At 39.1% G+C, this 19,804-nt stretch overlaps 1 protein-coding gene across 1 annotated transcript in view; it reads right to left on the reverse strand.

The window, feature by feature from the left end:
- TSPAN8 (tetraspanin 8) overlaps positions 1–19,804 on the reverse strand; it is a 65,969-nt gene that overhangs the window by 12,399 nt on the left and 33,766 nt on the right. The window contains 4 exon segments of the mRNA NM_001079629.2: positions 1,480–1,587; positions 1,687–1,761; positions 6,011–6,148; positions 13,169–13,231. Of these exon segments, the coding sequence (NP_001073097.1) occupies positions 1,480–1,587; positions 1,687–1,761; positions 6,011–6,148; positions 13,169–13,231 (384 nt within the window).

Here is a 19,804-nt window from a genome sequence, read left to right on the forward strand (position 1 = left end):
TAATTATCTTCCAATTAAAATTTTTTTAAAAAAGAAAGCAAGTCAAAAAAAAGAAAAGTAGTAACTACATTCTAAGGATGAGGAATGATGCAAAGCCAGGAAGGCAGAATTATTTAAGACATCCTGAGTAGACACTGGTTGGACCAGAGTGCTTTATTCATGGAGTAGTCTTTAGTAAAATTAAAATATGAGGTAAGAGCCAAAGAGTGGAATACCTTCAACCTATATCCAAATCTTGACTTTACCCTGAAGACAGTGAAGTAGCCAAAGTAAATACATACATGCATACATACATACCAAGGGGGACGGGGGCTAGTCTACTGATTAAAAAGAATTAGTGAGTCAGACAGACCTGCATTCAAATTCCAACCCCATCACTTGTTAGCTGTCATGCCTCTCTAAGTTGTAATCCCCTCATCTGTCTATTAAAGATAATGCTGCTGCTGTTGCTGCTAAGTCACTTCAGTTGTGTCCAACTCTGTGCAACCCCATAGACGGCAGCCCATCAGGCTCCCCCGTCCCCAGGATTCTCCAGGCAAGAACACTGGAGTGGGTTGCCATTTCTTTCTTCAATGCATGAAAATGAAAAATGAAAGTGAAGATGTTCAGTCGTGTCTGACTTTTAGCATCCCCATGGACTGCAGCCTACCAGGCTCCTCCGTCCATGGGATTGTCCAGGCAAGAGTACTGGAGTGGGTTGCCATTGTCTTCTCTGGATAAAGATAATGAGGGTAATGATATTATCCATCTCATAGACTTGTTGTCAGAATTAAGTGAGCTATTGAATGTAAATCTGATACATGCTAAGCAGCAATAAACAATAGCTATAATTATTTTTCAGAGAAGGCAATGGCAACCCACTCCAGTACTCTTGCCTGGACAATCCCATGGATGGAGGAGCCTGGTAGACTGCAGTCCGTGGGGACGCTAAAAGTCAGACACGACTAAACGTCTTCACTTTCATTTTTCATTTTCATGCATTGGAGAAAGAAATGGCAACCCAATCCAGTGTTCTTGCCTGGAGAATCCCGGAGACGGGGGAGCCTGATGGGCTGCCGTCTATGGGGTCGCACAGTCGGACATGACTGAAGCGACTTAGCAGCAGCAGCATAATTATTTTTGAAAGAAAAGTGGGGCATGGAGGCAGAGAAAGAGAGAAGGGAAATTCCAAGCATTCAAAACACACTATCCTTCTAAATGGTAAATATTAAAGCAATTATTGATTTGGCTCAATCAAGACTTAATCTATTGTAAACATATCCTCTTAATATCTGTCCTAAACTGCCTCAGAACTTCATAAGAAGCTGGGGAAAAAATTAGAAATAGTCCCAGATTCTTCCTATTGCATAGTGACAGAATAATTGGTCAAAATATGCAAAAGAGAGATATTTTTCCAATTCTTAAGGAACACAGCTGTCAAAAACTAAGTAAAAGGAGAACTATGTCCAACTCTCCAGATAACCCACAAGTTCTAATTACCTCTTCTTGAAGTTCAGAAAAGGCTTTCTGGAATACTCTTTCATTTTCATCTGTTGAACTCAAAAGACGTGCATTAATCAAGAGAGTCTTATTCAGAGCTTGTTCAGTCTGAAAATTGAAAAGTGCTGTTAAATGATTCATGCCAGGAGGTAGCATGTCAATTTTTCACACTTTTCCAAAACTGTCAGGTATAATATGTGTACACACCTTAGATTTCCTAGTAGTTGCTACGATACCTGCCGCCACCTGCAGGAGTAGGATCATAAGCAGTCCTACGAAAAACTGAAAAAAAAGAAAAGGAAAATATATTCAATATTATCCCCAGTACATTCCTTAACCACCTGGGGACATTTTGGACATGGCACTTCTTTCTGCAGTAGGGATCCTAATTACAGTAGGAGTATTAACCATGCTCTTCATTTATTCCACTCTCTGCCTCAAGAATCAAAGTTGGAGCCATTACTACTCAGAAGCATTTGCTCCAGAGACTGACTAACTGCTACTGCTGCTGCTGCTAAGTCACTTCAGTCGTGTCTGACTCTGTGTGACCCCATAGACAGCAGCCCACCAGGCTCCCCAGTCCCTGGGATTCTCCAGGCAAGAACACTGGAGTGGGTTGCCGTTTCCTTCTCCAATGCATGAAAGTGAAAAGTGAAAGTGAAGTCACTCAGTCATGTCCGACCCTCAGCGACCCCATGGACTGCAGCCTACCAGGCTCCTCTGTCCATGGGATTTTCCAGGCAGAAGTACTGGAGTGGGGTGCCATTGCCTTCTCTGAGACTAAGGAAAATGATTAAAACTAAAATTGAATCATAGGATTGTAGGCATCAGTATGATGTTGAATGGAGGGAAGTTCAAAAACTTAAATGAAGTTGTTTGAATATGATTTTTTTCTTCATCAAATACAAACTCAAACTTCAAGACAAATTTCAGAACTGGCTTCAAAACAATGTCTCTACCACTATGAGAATAACCTGGAGTCTTTTACAAATGTAGTCCTGAAACCTGCCTCAGATATACTGAATTCTAATTTCAGAGGTTCCCACAAATTAATTTTCATAAAAACAAGCTCCTCAAGTAATTGAAGTCCCCAGAGTGCAAATGAGGCCTTATTAACAAAAACCAACCACCAGGGATGATATTAGAGTTCCATTAAAGCTCTCTCAAAAAGCAAGAGAGTTCCAGAAAAACATCTACTTCTGCTTTATTGACTATGCCAAAGCCTTTGACTATGTGGATCACAACAAACTGTGGAAAGTTCTTCAAGAGATGGGAATACCAGACCACCTGACCTGCCTCCCGAGAAATCTATATGCGGGTCAAGAAGCAACAGTTAGAACTGGACATGGAACTACAGACTGGTTCCAAATCGGGAAAGGAGTACATCAAGGCTGTATATTATCACCCTGCTTATTTAACTTCTATGCAGAGTACATCATGAGAAATTCCAGGCTGGATAAAGCACAGCTGGAATCAAGATTGCTAGGAGAAATATCAATAACTTTAGATATGCAGATAACACCACCCTTATGGCAGAAAGTGAAGAAGAACTAAAGAGCCTCTTGATGAAAATGAAAGAAGAGAATGAAAAAGCTGGCTTAAAACTCAACATTCAGAAACTAAGATCATGGCATCCGGTCCTATCACTTGATGGCAAACAGATGGGGAACAATGGAAACAGTGAGAGACTTTATTTTGAGGGGGCTCCAAAATCACTGCCGATAGTGACTGCAGCCATGAAATTAAGAGACACTTGCTCCTTGGAAGAAAAGCTATGACAAACTTAGACAGAATATTAAAAAACAGAGACATTAATTTGACAACAAAGGTCCATGTAGTCAAAACTATGGTTTTTCCAGTAATCATGCATAGATGTGATAGTTGGACCATAAAGAAAGCTGATCACCAAAGAATTGATGCTTTTGGACTGTGGTGTTGGAGAAGACTCTTGAGAGTCCCTAGGACTGCAAGATCCAACCAGTCCATCCTAAAGGAAATCAGTCCTAAATGTTCATTGGAAGGACTGATGCTGAAGCTGAAACTACAATACTTTGGCCACCTGATGCAAAGAGCTGACTCATATGAAAAGACGCTGATGCTGGGAAAGATTGAGGGCAGGAGAAGGGGACGACAGAAGATGAGATGGTTGGATGGCATTACCGACTCGACAGACTGTGGTTTGACTCTAGTCCACACTCAGACCCACGTTCCATCATTTACTGAAAATAGTCCTTACACACTCTAGCCATACCCAAAATTTTTCAGTCCCCAAAGATGTACTGCCAGCCTCTCTCCCTGGAAAGCTCATCACACCCTTATACATACAAACACCTTATCCACTTCTGCTTCCAGCTTGAAGGTTCCCTCCTCTATCATTGCTCTTTTCTTCTTGGACCACCTTTGCTGTAGCTAATTGTTTACTTGTTAGTCTTCCTTATGGGTTCCATGACGTGATGGGAATGATTGCCACGATCTTAGTTTTCTGAATGTTGAGCTTTAAGCCAACTTTTTCACTCTCCACTTTCACTTTCATCAAGAGGCTCTTTAGTGCTTCTTCACTTTCTGCCATAATGGTGGTGACATCTGCATATCTGAGGTTATTGAGATTTCTCCCAGCAATCTTGATTCCAGCTTCTGCTTCTTCCAGCACAGCATTTCTCATGATGTACTCTGCATATAAGTTAAATAAGCAGGGTGACAATATACAGCCTTGATGTACTCCTTTCCCAATCTGGAACCAGTCTGTCATTCCATGTCCAGTTCTAGCTGTTGCTTCCTGACCTGCATAGAGATTTCTCAAGAGGCAGGTCAGGTGGTCTGATTTTCCCATCTCTTTCAGAATTCTCCACAGTTTATGATCCATATAGTCAAAGGCTTTGGCATAGTCGATAAAGCAGAAGTAGATGTTTTTCTGGAACTCTCTTGCTTTTTCCATGATCCAGTGGATGTTGGCAATTTGATCTCTGGTTCCTCCACTTTTTCTAAAACCAGCTTGAACATCTGGAAGTTCACAGTTCATGTATTGCTGAAGCCTGTCTTGGAGAATTTTAAGCATTACTTTACTAGCATGTGAGATGAGTGCAATTGTGCAGTAGTTTGAGCATTCTTTGGCATTGCCTTTCTTTGGGATTGGAATGAAAACTGACCTTTTCCAGTCCTGTGGCCACTGCTGAGTTTTCCAAATTTGCTGGCACATTGAGTGTAGCACTTTCACAGCATCATCTTTTAGGCTTTGAAATAGCTCAACTGGAACTCCATCACCTCCACTAGCTTTGTTCGTAGTGATGCTTCCTAAGTCCCACTTGACTTTGCATTCCAGGATGTCTGGTTCTAGGTGAGTGATCACACCACTGCGATTATCTGGGTCATGAATATCTTTTTTGTACAGTTCTTCTGTGTATTCTTGCCATCTCTTCCTAATATCTTCTGCTTCCATTAGGTCCATAACATTTCTGTCCTTTATTGAGCCCATCTTTGCATGAAATATTCCCTTGGTAGCTCTAATGTTCTTGAAGAGCTCTCTAGTCTTTCCTGTTAAATTGTTTTCCTGTCTATCTTTGCACTGGTCACTGAGGAAAGCTTTCTTATCTCTCCTTGCTATTCTTTGGAACTCTGCATTCAAATAGGTATATCTATCCTTTTTTCCTTTGCTTTTCACTTCTCTTCTTTTCACATCTATTTGTAAGGCCTCCTCAGACAGCCATTTTTCCTTTTTGCATTTTTCATTTTCTTTTTCTTGGGGATGGTCTTGATCACTGCCTCCCCCTGTACAATGAAACTGAGTTCTGTCCATAGTTCTTCAGGCACTCTGTCTATCAGATCTAGTCCCTTAAATCTATTTCTCACTTCGACGGTATAATCGTAAAGAATTTGACTTAGGTCATATCTGAATGCTCTACTGGTTTTCCCTACTGTCTTCAATTTAAGTCTGAATTTGGCAATAAAGAGTTCATGATCTGAGCCACAGTCTCCTCCTGGTCTTGTTTTTGCTGACTGTATAGAGCTTCTTCATTTTTGGCTGCAAAGAATATAATCAATCTGATTTCAGTGTTGGCCATCTGGTGATGTCCATGTATAGAGCCTTCTCTTGTGTTGTTGAAGAGGGTGTTTGCTATGACCAGTGCATTTTCTTGGCAAAATTCTGTTAGCCTTTGCCCTGCTTCAATCTGTACTTCAAGGCCAAATTTGCCTGTTACTCCAGGTGTTTCTTGACTTCCTACTTTTGCATTCCAGTCCCCTATAATGAAAAAGATGTCTTTTTTGGGTGTTAGTACTAAAAGGTCTTGTAGGTCTTCATTAGAACCATTCAGCTTCAGCTTCTTCAGTGTTACTGGTTGGGGCATAGACTTGGATTACTTCTCTCATGGTACCCTCTAATTTGAGATAATTATATTAGCTTCCACAACCAAACCCTCTAAATTAAGTGAGAGACTTACATCAACCTTCACAAGTCCTTCTTACAGATAATCGGGATGGAGATAATCCTCCAAAGTCTGAAGGTTGGGTATTGGGATGCATTGGGAAAACTCACCAAAATCATCATGAACTGGTTTTCTTTCATGGCACCACAGCATCCCAGGAAACCCAGAATCATGATGACAGCACCCACAAAAATTAATATATTCACAGCAATAAAGAGGTTAAGGTCAGCATCCCCAGGAGCGAGAATCTGAAAATGAAAAAGAGATTAATGACAGAAAATTCCTTTTCTTAATATTTACTATTCAACAAACATCCACTGGGGAACTGCTATGTGCCAAATCTTGTTCTAAGACACCAAGATGCCATAGTGACGTAAACAAGCAGAAATTCCTGCCTTTAAGGAGCTTACCTTCTATTGAGATGTTACTTGTGCAATGTTCCAATTTTATGCCTTTTGAAGATTTATATTGGGTGGAAGAAATGCAATAGGCTTTCAAATAAAAATTTTTTAAAGTTTAGAAGGATCAGTTTTATCCATGATGTGATCTTTGATTGGCATATTTTGTGTTTTATACCTAAGTAGCATCATAAATATGTTTTTATGGTAGTCTAGTTAAATTATAAAGCCTAAATTCCTCAAACTACTGATTCAACAGTATGAGTAAATCTTTAAAACATTATGTTGAGATAAATGTACCATATTCTAAAGAGTGACTGCTGTATAATTCCATTTATATGGCAATCCAGAAAGATAAATCTATGAAAAAATAAACAAATGGGATCTCATCAAACTTACAAGCTTATGCATAGCAAAGGAAACCATAAACAAAACAAAAAGACAACCTACAAAATGAGAGAAAATATTTGCAAACAATGCGACCTACAAGGGATCAATTTACAAAAGATACAAATAACTCATGCTATCAACAGCAACAACAACAAAAACAACCCAATCAAAAAATGGGCAGAAGAACTAAATGGACATTTCTACAAGAACATAAAGATAGCTAACACACATGTAAAAGGTGCTCAATATAGCTTGCTATTAAAGAAATGCAAATCAAAACTATAATGAGATATCTCATATCAATTAGAATGGCCATCATGAAGTCTACAAAAAAGTGAGGGAGAGGGTGTGGAGAAAAGGGATCCCTCCTACATGGTTGGTGGGATGTAAGCTGGTGCAGTCACTATAGGAAGCACTATGGAGGTTCCTCAAAAACTAAAAATAGAGTAGCCATATTACCCAGCAATCCTAGTCCTAGGCATATATCTGGATAAAACTATAAGTCAAAAAAATATGCATCCTTATGTTCAAAGCAACACTATTCACAACAGCCAAGACATGGGAACAGCCTAAATGTCCATCAGTGGATGAATGGATAAAGAAGATATGCTACATATGCTATTTAAAATAGCTAGGACATAGAAGCAACCTAGATGTCCATTGACAGATGAATGGATAAAGAAGTTGTGGTGTATATACAAAATGGAATGTTATTCAGCTATAAAAAGGAATGCATTTGAGTCAGTTCCAATGAGATGGATGGACCTAGAGCTTATGATACAGAGTGAAGTCAAAAAGAGAAAGACAAATATCATTATTAATGCATATAGAGAGAGTCTAGAAAGATGGTACTGACGGTCCTATTTACAGGGCAGCAAAAGAGATGCAGACATAAAGGACAGACTTTTGGTTACAGTAGACAGGGGAGAAGGTGGGATGACTGGAGAGAGTGGTAGTGAAACATATACATTACCATATGTAAAATGTAGTCAGTGGGAATTTGCTGTATGATGCAGGAAACCCAAAGCCAGTGCTCTGTGATAATCTAGAAGGGTGGGATGGAGAGGGAGGTGGGAGGGAGGTTTAAGAGAGATGGAACAGATGTATACCTATGGCTGATTCATGTTGATGTATGGCAGAAATCATCACAATACTGTAAAGTAATTATTCTCCAATTAAAAATAAAATTTAAAAAATTTTTTAAAGAAGATATGCTCTGTTATTCATACAAGGTCTGATACTCAACATTGTCTGATATTCATACAATGCTACACACACATACACACACACACATACTCACAATATGGAATACTACTCAGCCATTAAAAAGAATAAAGTAATGCCATTTGCAGTAATATCAAAGACCCCAGAGATTATCATAGTAAATAAAGTAAGTCAGAAAGAGAAAGATAAATACCATATCATATAACTTATATGCAGAATCTAAAATATGACACAAATGAACTTTTATGAAACAGACTCACAGACATAGAGCACAGACTTGTGGTTGCCAAGGGGGAGGTGGGGTGGGAGGGGATGGAGTGGGAATTTGAGGTTAACAGATGAAAACTATTATATACAGAATGAGTAAACAACAAGGCCCTACTGTATAGCACAGGGAACTGTATTCAATATTCTGTGATAAACCTAATGGAAAAGAATATTTTAAAAGAATGTATATATATATATGTACAGTATAATTAAATCACTTTTCTGTACAGCAGAAGTTAACATAACATTGTAAATCAACTATATTTTTATTTTTAAAAAATATCCAGATGGGGAATTAAAAAAAGAGTAGATAAATCTAAGCTATGGTGATAGGAATCAGAGCAGTGGTGGACTTTGAGCAGAGTATCAAGTAAAGAGGGAACAGACTGCAAAGGGATATGAGGAAACTTTCATGAGTTAATAAAAATTCTTCTCATTTTGATTGTAATAGTGATTACAGAGGTCTATACATTTGCCAAAACAAGCCAACCATATTTTAAACTAAGAAAATAAGTCTAGCTCCTGATATTCCATATCAAGTCTATCTTGTTCCCAGGAAGTATAGTCTATAGTCTTCCAGAAACTCTTTATTTTGCCTGACTATTTAGAAATGGGATATTGAGGAAAACATCTTAGGTCTCTTTATGATGGGCTGGACAACCAACCCTGCATAATTTGGTTCTTCTCTTCCCCACATACATAACCTTCATCACCATCATAACACCTAGCCTCAATCTATCTCTTGCTCTACAGATATGACCAGAAGCAAATCACAATGAAACAATGAAACCTTGTGCCTGCGTGATATATGAATGCTGTGAGGAACCCATTCATCTCTCAGGAGCTTTATCTACTGGATTATTTCTAGGCAGACCACTAGTTCTTACACTAGCTAAGAAGGTGCCTTCTGGCATCTGCGGCACAGCATGCAGATGTGTGCCTTTAACAGGAAATACCAAAACACAGACTACTATTACTACTCACTACTACTCATGACCTTTACATTTGTAAAGACTTTTAAAATCAATTCATAGCCTAGACAAAGCCTTTGTTTGACAATCAGAAGGAAGGAATGTGCCAAAGATGTAAGTGCACTAAAAACAAAATCTATATTCTATATATATTCAGAGTCTTATATAGTAGTTTCTAAACATGAAAGTCAACTAACTTTACTGGGCTCCAGTTTCCCACTTATGAAAGGAATTAGGTCAGCCTCTGTGAATACCCAATGCTTCTTTTGTCTTTAAGAGTTGATGCTTACAAATAGTGTTTCAATTGCATATTTAGAAAGCTTGGTTATGTCCTAAAGATTTTTTTGCCTTTTTCAGGCTTTTCTGGGCTCTTTTTTTTTTTTTTTTTAATTGGTTTGCTTGTTAAGATTGGAGCTAAGAAATCAGTTTTGTTAGTAACCAGGCATGGCATCTGAGTAAAGACAGATAACAATCCAAAAAAGCAGCATCAGGAAACCTGGTCTACCCACTCACCATCAAGGTGGTTTCATGACATCGTAGCCAGTCAGGAAAACCCTAAGATATCCAAGACAGCTGAAGCTTCACCAGCTGAGTTATCAGTACTTTGGTCAGACAACCCAGATATAGAAACAGTAGGTCAAATAGCTACCAGTGAGACATGAACAGCATGTTGTTGCTGTTATTTAGTTACTCAGTTGTGTCTGAATCTTTGTGACTCCACAGACTGTAACCTGCCAGGTTCCTCTGTCCATGGGATTTTCTGGGCAGGAATACTGGAATGGGTTGCCATTTCCTTTTCCAGGGGATCTTCCCAACCCTAGGGATGGAACTCATATCTCTTGAGTTTCCTGCATTGGCAGGCGGGTTCTTTATCACTGAGCCACCTGGGAGGTCCCTGGAGTGTGGCCAGCACTTATTTGGCAGGTAATGAAGCACTTCTAGGAGAAGGCAATGGCACCCCACTCCAGTACTGTTGCCCGGAAAATCCCATGGATGGAGGAGCCTGGTAGGCTGCAGTCCATGGGGCCCTTAAGAATCAGACACGACTGAGTGACTTCACTTTCACTTTCCACTTTCATGCATTGGAGAAGGAAATGGCAACCCACTCCAGTGTTCTTGCCTGGAGAATCTCATGGACGGAGAAGCCTGGTGGGCTGCAGTCCATGGGGTCGCACAGAGTCAGACACGACTGAAGCGACTTGGCGGCGGTGGCGGCGGAAGCACTTCTATGAGACTGATCTGGGCATAGCGACCCTCTACCAACGTGGCCAGAAAGCAATGTGCTGGCTACCTGAAGATCACTGTTTTAAGACCAGCCCAACAAGTGGCTATTCTTATTTAGAAACAAAATGAAAATTTGAGTTCAGGTATTTGTTTCAGGGGATAGATGTGTGTGCATGGTGGCTCAGTCATGTCCGACTCTTTGCAACCCCATGGACTGTAGCCCGCCAGGCTCCCCTGTCCATAGGATTCTCCAGGCGAGAATACTGGAGTGGGTTGCCTTTTCCTTCTACAAGGGATCTTCCTGACCCAGGGATTGAACCCGCATCTCCTGCGTTGATTGGCAGGCAGATTCTTACCACTGTGCCACCTGGGAAGCCCTCGGGGGAGAGACAGCAGAGTTTTAAAAGCTGTCTTGGAAGAACACTGTCTCTATGTGTCTTCGGATGAGGGGGGAATTTCTATAGGAAAGGACAGAACCTTGAAGAAGAAGGCTCAGGGTCCTCTTTGGATTATAAGGGATCTCCTAGGATGGCTGCACATACACTTTGCCTCCTGCAGGGCTGAGTTCATCCTGAGGGAGAACAAGGCATCTCTAGGGGACACTTTAGCACCCATGGCTTTGCTAAAAGCTGTGCACAAAGACATCCTGGCATCCTTTTTTTCTGTGTTTGCTCTCAGGTCTCCTTCTAAAACTTCTCCTGTTTTTCCAGTAGTAAAATTTGGTTCTCTGCACAGTCTTGATTCTTTGTCACTGACTTTGAATAAATATGTCATTTCTCATCTGTCAAGCTGGTTAAAGTTGTCCTGGAAAATACTGCCTTTTGTTAGGGATAGAGACAGAGTAAAAGAGTCAAAATATAACTCAAGATGATGTCTAGCTCTATTAACTCATTCTTATCCCCAGATTTGGAGTAACTCTCTCAAGGACAGCTCTTTAATACATTCAATGTGTGTGATTTCTGAGACTAAACACCAAGTTTGTTTACCAGAAGCACTGAGGGGAAATACAGCATTCCCATATCTACCAGAAACATAATAAAATTTTAAAATGAAATACAGGTTGCACACCCATCTTAAAAAAGGCCAAAGTACCCTCTAAATCAATGGCTATTCATCTCTGTGCTTATTTATGAGTTCCCAAGTCAGACACCAGTTTCTCAATGATTCTATACATTTTTGAATACTGTTCTTGGCTCAAATTTCATAATCCAAGGACATCAAGAAGTCACAGTTATATTTATCAGTATAAAACAACAAAGTCCAGATGGAATAGACTGTTATCAACTCATTGTCACACCTGTCTCCGACTCAGTGTCCTCACCATGGCGAGGCTCAGAATGAAGATGTGCTTAATCACCACTGTGATTTTCTGGGTTCTCTAAAAAGCAAATTTTAAAGGAAAGGAAAGAAAGGGAAAAGAAAGAAAGAGGGAAGGAGGAAAGAAAAGGAGGGAAAGAAAGAAGGAAAAACAGGAAAGAAACAGTGAGAGAGAGAGAAGGTGAGGGGAAAAAAAAAAGAAAGGTCCAGAAAACCCACCCATTTTAGGAAAAAGAATCAGAAGAGATGTCAACTTGCTTTTTCTTTCAACTAGGTTATTATGTCTAATAGCATATAATTGCACCATGGTCAAATAAGTTTTAATAGATAATACATTACCTGAATTTTTGTTTTAAGAATATCTTAATACTTATTAGATAGGAACTGATATTCCTATTAAAGAGGAAACTTTACTTGGGCAAACACTTTGAAATGGCCCTAGAAGTAGATAGAATATGTGAGCCTGAACAGTGGCGAGAATCCAGATAACAGAGTACAAGGTAACTGCCCTGCAAGAGGTAAGAATCATAATCTTGAGAGTGGAACATCCCTGAGAAGAAGGGAGACAGGAGAAAGGAAACAGGGAAGTCAGGAAATGGTGCCAGGCACCTGTGCTTACTAAAATTGACAGAACAACCCCCCACACACACCCTTCCCACCCCCACCCCCCCCCACACTCTTTCCACACTGTGACACTGTGGTATGGAACAGAAACCATGTGTATGGAAATAAAGACTAGAGACAGAATTAACTGTATGAACTAAACTTCCTCCAGACCTGCAGAAATCCTGATAAGTGCTTTGGCAGCCATGGAATGGCATGTGGTGGGAGAAATGGGATCCTGCTAATCTTATCTTGATGTCAGGAAGTTGGACATCACCAGTCAACTGCTGAGTTACATGGCTATGACCAGCCTTTTACTGTTACAGGGGATTACCCTCAACACCAGCTGCTCAAGTCATTACAGCTATCTTTGAATTTTGCTGCCTTTAAAACAGTTAAAAAAACAAAACAGATTCAAGTAATTATTCTCCAAGAGAACATTTTACCGTCTTTCCTTTTGGAGTACCACCTCACCTGGGAATCAGCCAAATTAATTGTCAGTGTCTTGTACAAAAATTTCTCTTGGTTGGAGAGACAAAGCAGTCTATATCCTGTAGATAATTTCAGGCTATACTTTAACAAATAATGAAGAAGGCTAATTTCTGCTTTGGCCCCTTCTCACCTCTACTTTAAATGCTATCTTCCTATTTGGGGAGTAACATCCTCTCCGTTCTCCAGAAGGACTCATTAATGCCTAACACAGTGCCAGGCACAGAGTGAGTAACCTTGATTAATTAAATTATAAAATCACTTAGCACAAATAATTATGTGAGGCAGTTAGGAAAATACTATAAAAACATTTTATTATTATCATTACTTTCATTGCTATAAGAGAAATAAACTACTTTGTCAGTGGAATAACATATTTATTTACCTCTTGACCAATTTTCCCTGCTCGTATTGAAATAGCTACAGAAAGGATAATGGCACCACATAGCTGCAGAAAAAAGGAAAAAAAAAAAAGTTAGAGTGTGCCTAAGATAAACTAAAACTCTAATTCCATACAACCCTAGCCATCTGCTTACAATGGTTATCATTAATTCTACCATTATAACCTAAAAGACATAAATGAGGAATATTCATGTATAGATAATTGCTTGAATGTTCCACTGTAGTTGGAAAGTTTGATAAGAATAATCTGTTTCCCATTCACAGTCATTCATAGGTCTAGGACAAGAAGTCATCTTCACTATGGAGGACAGGAAAGATGGTTTTCCATATTTCAACTCTGTTTTTGCTAGATTTAAGCATGCAAAGGGCTTCCAGGTGGTGCAGTGGTAAAAAATCCACCTGCCAATGCAGGAGACACAAGAGACCTGGGTTCGATCCCTGGATTGGGAAGATCCCCTGGAGTAAGAAATGGTAACCTGCTCCAGTATTCTTGCCTGGAAAATTCCATGGACAGAGGAGACTCGTGGGCTAGAGTCCATGGGGTCACAGAGAGTCAGACACGACTGAGCACACACATGCACACTCACACAACATACAAAAGTAATGTCATAACAGTTTTAAGAAAAAATATCCTTATCAGGCCTCTGGGCTTGTCTCTCAGAAGCTGTCTTAAACCTAAAAGGAAGGGTGTAACTGATAATCACCAAACATTCCTACAAGATTCAAGTCAGATACATGTTCTACAGGCAATAGTAGAACATTTGACAAAATTTGCAATTAAACAACAATGGTTTACAACACTTTTTGTGCCCAAACAAACTCTTTAAAATAAGCTCTTTTAGGTAGTAAAGCTTACCCAGAGAAGAGGAACGATGAGGAACAGTATCTAAAGTCTTAAGTTCCTGTAAGGACTGTACCAGATTATTTAATTTGGACCAAGGCCAACATGTAAAATGTGAAACACATTTTACTTTAGTGTAAGAAAAAACCTTGTCTTTTAGGTTTGGGTTTTTTGTTTTGTTTGTTTATGATGTAAATGTTGTAGCCTTAAAAAAAATCAAAGATCTATTATTAGACAGAGATGCTGAGAACAAGCCTGGTAACCGACAGACACAGCAGTAGACCTTAGAGGAGCTTCCAGACTATTCTGGCCTCACGGTGCTCTGACAGAGAAATGTCTGAGTCCTCCAAACCCCGTGACCTGGTGGCATCCTTGCTTTCATGCATGTTTGGGCTGTATGCTCCAAACCCCCAAAGAGCTGTTTCACTGAGTGGCTTCTCATTACATTGGGTGTGGAAGCAGACCCAGGGCTTTGTGAAAGCAATAGTAAGTGCAATGAGTGGCTAAACCTATGCTCCCTAATAGATCTCAGAAACCATCTAAATTCAAACACTTCATTTCAATAAAGAAACTGGAATCTCCCAAGAGATAACTGTCACATGGCGAAAATCCAACACCACTCCAAATTTAGCCCTGCCCTTCAACACAACACACACAACGGAAAACCAAAGCTTTCTACCAGAGAACTCTTTGCCAAAGCACCAAATAACCTATATAATTTAGTAATCTTATGGGTGTGCACACACACACTGTAAAGCACAAAACATTGAAAAAAACAGACTTTAGAGTCTGAAAACCCTTCTTACTTCTTTTTCTTCTTTCTGCTAAATCCTAATTTCATTTGCAGATGGAGATCAATGCTCATTTTAGCGGTTCTTGTTAATAAATAAATCTGTAAGAATTTATGTCAAATGATAATGAGACCCTCTGGGATTTTTAGTAATTTTATAACAGTTGGATTTTTATTTGTTATTTCAATTTGTTGACTGACATTTTTCTTTCTTTCTCTTTTTCTCCCTTTCACAGGTAGATTTAGGTTAATTGTCTTAATAGTCACTCTGACTTTCAGCTTTAACTGAAAATAACATTAATTATATGAATAGTTATTATGATTATATTTACTTGACTTTTTAATGAATTATGCATGAGACAATTTTAAGAAATGCATAATTTATGAATTAAATTAATTAAATAACTTTTATATCAAGAATAATCAATCTAGAGTCATGATTGAGACTAATTTGTTTTATCCCAATTGTTGTAACACTGACCTTCATAATGGTTCTTGGAGCCCTTTCTCCAGTTTGACTTAAAGCATTCACTCTTGATCTTTTTATAATGTCTTAAATAATTTGGAGTATTAATTAAAAAATAAGCATCCAGGTCTGTCCTCCTCTCTGTTGTTAAGGTTGTAAAAGGAAATGAAGTGATATATTGGGCCCCCAGGTCCCCACAGTGGATACTGCAGAACTTACTAGGCCTTCTTCATCCACTTCACCCCCCTTTCTGGTTTCTCTTTGAAGAAAGTCATTTTTGTTGCCACTCAGCTCTCCTGAGACATCTTTCTTTCTATGAAATTAGGATGCAGTTGGTCTGAACCAGCATTCTACGTAATTAGGTAATTGACACTTGCTTAAGAGTATGCTATGGACTGAGTTATGTGGCCCCTAACTTTCTACGTTGAAACCCTAATCCCCAACATGACTATATTTGGGGTATGTACCCAAAGTGGAGTGAGCACCTCCCTCTAGCCCCACAGATTTCTTGTTCCAGGAGGTTGAAAAAGGATAAGAGTAGGGCTAAAATACTATCACATAAGATTCCAGTATTTTTAAATTAAAAAGCAATTTGATTGTTGGAACTGGAAAAATAGCATTAATTGAATTATTGTGTGTCAGTCCTTAGTCACAAGCTTCCATAAAGTAAATTAGTTAATCTTCACCATTGATCCTACCACATAAAATTACCATCATTGAACAAGTGCAGAGACTGAGGCAAAGAAAAGTCAAGGAACATAGGTCTTTACAACTGTTGCTCTTACACAAGATATCTCATCTATAGATTGTAGGTCCCACCACTATGCTGATGGGAAGAACAAGCCCTTTTCAGGGAAGTTAGAAATATCTAACTGAGATCCATAACATCAGAAAGACTTCATTATCAGGAAAACAGGTCACAAAAGCAATGTAGATTCAGGATTTGCATCTCAGTCTGTTAGTTTCTTCAAAATCCACTTTCTTTCCATTCTTCTAATTTATGCTAAAAGAATTTGCCTTATCATAATTCTTGCCATCTTATTTCTTCTTCTGTTTCAAAATCCAACATTGGAATTTACTTCTCACTATGCAGAATGGTTTCATATTGCTATCTCATAAAACTCCCTATACAATGATGGCTGAAATACCTGTTTCTTAAATATTTATTCAGCATTATTCTGAGTTCCTTGTATGTATGAACCCATCTAAACTTCACAAAAGCCCATAAAGTTAAAACTATTACTAGTCCCATTTTATAGATAAGGAACTGTAAAGCTCAGAGAGGTTAACCAATTTCCCCAGAGTCACACAACTGGTGATGAAAAAACTGAGGTTCAGCTCTTGACCTCTGGGCTCCAGGACTTTTGTCATTGTTATAGTTCCAAGCTAACTGCATAGTGGTAGGAAACCATTATATTTACAAAGTTCACACATTTTCGTCATGGTCAAGTTTTAACTTGGGGGACTTCATCAATCAGAATGAAATATAACCGCGCCTTATTTTTCAGGGATCTCATCTCATAGTTATGTCTACTCTGCTTTGTTGTTGTTTAGTTACTAGTCATGACCGACTCTTTGAGATCCCATGGCCTATAGCCCACCAGGCTCCTCTGTCTATGGGATTTCCCAGGCAAGAATACTGGAGCGGGTTACCGTTTCCTTTTCCCGGGGATCTTCCCAACACAAGGATCAAACCTGCACCTCCTGCATTGGCAGGCAGATTCTTTACCACTGAGCCACCAAAAGCCCCTACTCTGCTTTAACTGTTTTAACTGCTCTCGGCCCATCCAATCTAGAGGCCCAGGTACCATATAAAATGCAACGATGACATTGAAATGTTGGTTTCTGAACTCTCTCAATTCCTGACATTCTTCTGCTCTTTTCAAAACTTTTCATGTGTCAACTTCCTTCAGCTGTTAACACATTTGGTTTTATAACCTGGCTCCTCCTTCTCACCTTCCCCCATTTGGGTTTAGTAAAGTTACTTCACTCTGCTTTCTTTCATGAAAAGCCGGCCTTTACACAATCTCTGCCTCTGGCAATGATTTCACCGTATCTGTGTGCTACAGGCCTTGTGTTCCATGCTTGTTGTCATTATCATTGTTTAGTCACTAAGTCGTGTCCAACTCTTTTGTGACCTTGTGGACTGCAACCTGCCAGGTTTCTTCAGCACCAGACCCCTAAGATACTCCAAGCATCCAAAACACTCCTAAACCAGACTTATCTAATAGGACCATAAGAAAATGTGGGTAGTTTATCTGTTTCAACACAATAGGAGAAATAGGTTTTATACCTATCATTTACCTATTCTCTACCATACCTCTCATTCACTCTAATTTGCATCAAACTCTAGCATGAATGATTAAAAATGATTTTTAGTTTCACTGATTTTTCTTCAATTGCTTATTCTAACCAATAGAAATGACTGCCCACTTATGTGACATGTCTCAAGTTCTCTCACAAAAGAAAGTGGTATGTTAGCTTAAATGACCATATGCATATGTTGGAGCTATTTCAACATCTGGCCCTGCTTTACAAAGGCTTAGCTTCTCGAAAGTTACAGCAGAAAGAATGCATTTGAAAACACAAGGTCATGGATATCTACAAGAAAACCACATCAGTGGGACTGTAAAATATTTGCTTAAGTAAACATTAGAAATGTGACAAATTGCTAATTTCCTATGAAGGATTGTAAAACTCCAGCTGAGAACTCTGGGTTGGGAGTACAGGGAAGAATAGAATAGGAATAGTTCCGTAACCTCACAGACTCCTCCTGCTCTAACTTTTGAATGAAAATATTGATGTCACCTGTTGGCTGAGAAGTTATTATCAGCCTTTATGACTGTTGGGAAGATCCCCTGGAGAAGGGAAAGTCTACCCACTCCAGTATTCTGGCCTGAAGAACTCAACGGACTACAGTCCATGGGGTCGCAAAGAGTCGGGCATGACTGAGCGACTTTCACTTGCATTTTTCATGACAATTGCTCTTACTCAAGATACCTAAAGATTGTAAATCCCACCACTATGCTGAAGGGAAGAACAAGGCCTTTTGAGGGAAGTTAGAAACATCTAACTGAAATCCATATCATCAGAAAGACTTGATTATCAGGAAAGCAGAGATAGAGGTAAACATAAAATAATCTCAGCTTCCCAGGAAAGCAGTGACAGTGTTCGGGTACAGCATGTGCAGATGTCTACAGCTCACCTTGTACGCTCATTGTAAATTTATAATCCCGAAACTGTAACATACCTGTTTCCTAGACTGTCCTTTTCATTTCAGTTTAAAATTCAGATCTCTTTCAAATTCCTGATAAGCAATTTAATGAAACACTGACCTCTTATGTATTTACACTAGTCATCAAAATTTTGTATGCTGTTTTTATACAACAGGGATACATTTTGACTATTTTATAATTTGAGGACTGTTACTAGTTTGAAGACTCTGAGACATGTTATTAAAATAGAAGCATATTTATTAGCATATTTCTATTTCAGTTTGTTTAAATGGCTGGTATATATTGTGTATCATAAAAAGACAATGGTTGCAGCTTTTTAAAAACAGGTATCAGGACTTCTTGGAGAAATAGCCGATTCCAGGGCTGGGGTAGGAAACAAGAAAGTGAGCCTGGAACATCTTATTATCCTAAATAGTGAAGAAGTTATCAAAGTTATTAGGGCCATGTAAAAAGAACTCAGGAGCCAAACTGAAGATGCTCCCATTGCCAAAAATGGAATAAATTACACATCAGTGAGGATAAGAATGGTGATAGTATTATTTTTTAAGGATATTTTAAAAACTACTTGCTTATTACTGCTGTATGATAACAGAAAATTAACTCATCATTTTGAAATCTGTTGAGTAAAGAGTAAAAACATTTATGCTTCTTTCTTAAAATATAAAAACTGGCACTAATGTTAACCAATCAGTAAATGCTAAATCTCTCCTTGTTGAAAGTATTCCAGCTAATAAATGAAGGGAATGATAAATATAGGATATCACCTCTCTGAGACCCTTAATGAACTGACAGGTTTAGGTTCTTAAGCACCAATAGCTACTAACATCACAAAAAGAGAGATGGTCAGAGAGTATATACCTTTTGATGAAAGAACAAAATATCACTTATAAATTAGTTATCCCCTATATACCGCAAATAATAACCTGAATCTTATTAAATTGCCAAATGCAATTACTAAGTTAGAGATAATATAGAAAACAAGGGAACACATTAAACTATCCATGGATCAGTTCAGTTCAGTTCAGTCGCTCAGTAGTGTCCAACTCTTTGCGACCCCATGAATCACAGCACACCAGGCCTCCCTGTCCATCACAAACTCCTGGAGTTCACTCAGACTCATGTCCATCGAGTCAGTGATGCCATCCAGCCATCTCATCCTCTGTCGTCCCCTTCTCCTCCTGCCCCCAATCCCTCCCAGCATCAGAGTCTTTTCCAATGAGTCAACTCTTCGCATGAGGTGGCCAATGTACTGGACTTTCAGCTTTAGCACCATTCCTTCCAAAGAA

The sequence above is a fragment of the Bos taurus genome, chromosome 5 (genome assembly GCF_002263795.3).
Source record: "Bos taurus isolate L1 Dominette 01449 registration number 42190680 breed Hereford chromosome 5, ARS-UCD2.0, whole genome shotgun sequence".
NCBI lineage: Eukaryota > Metazoa > Chordata > Mammalia > Artiodactyla > Bovidae > Bos > Bos taurus.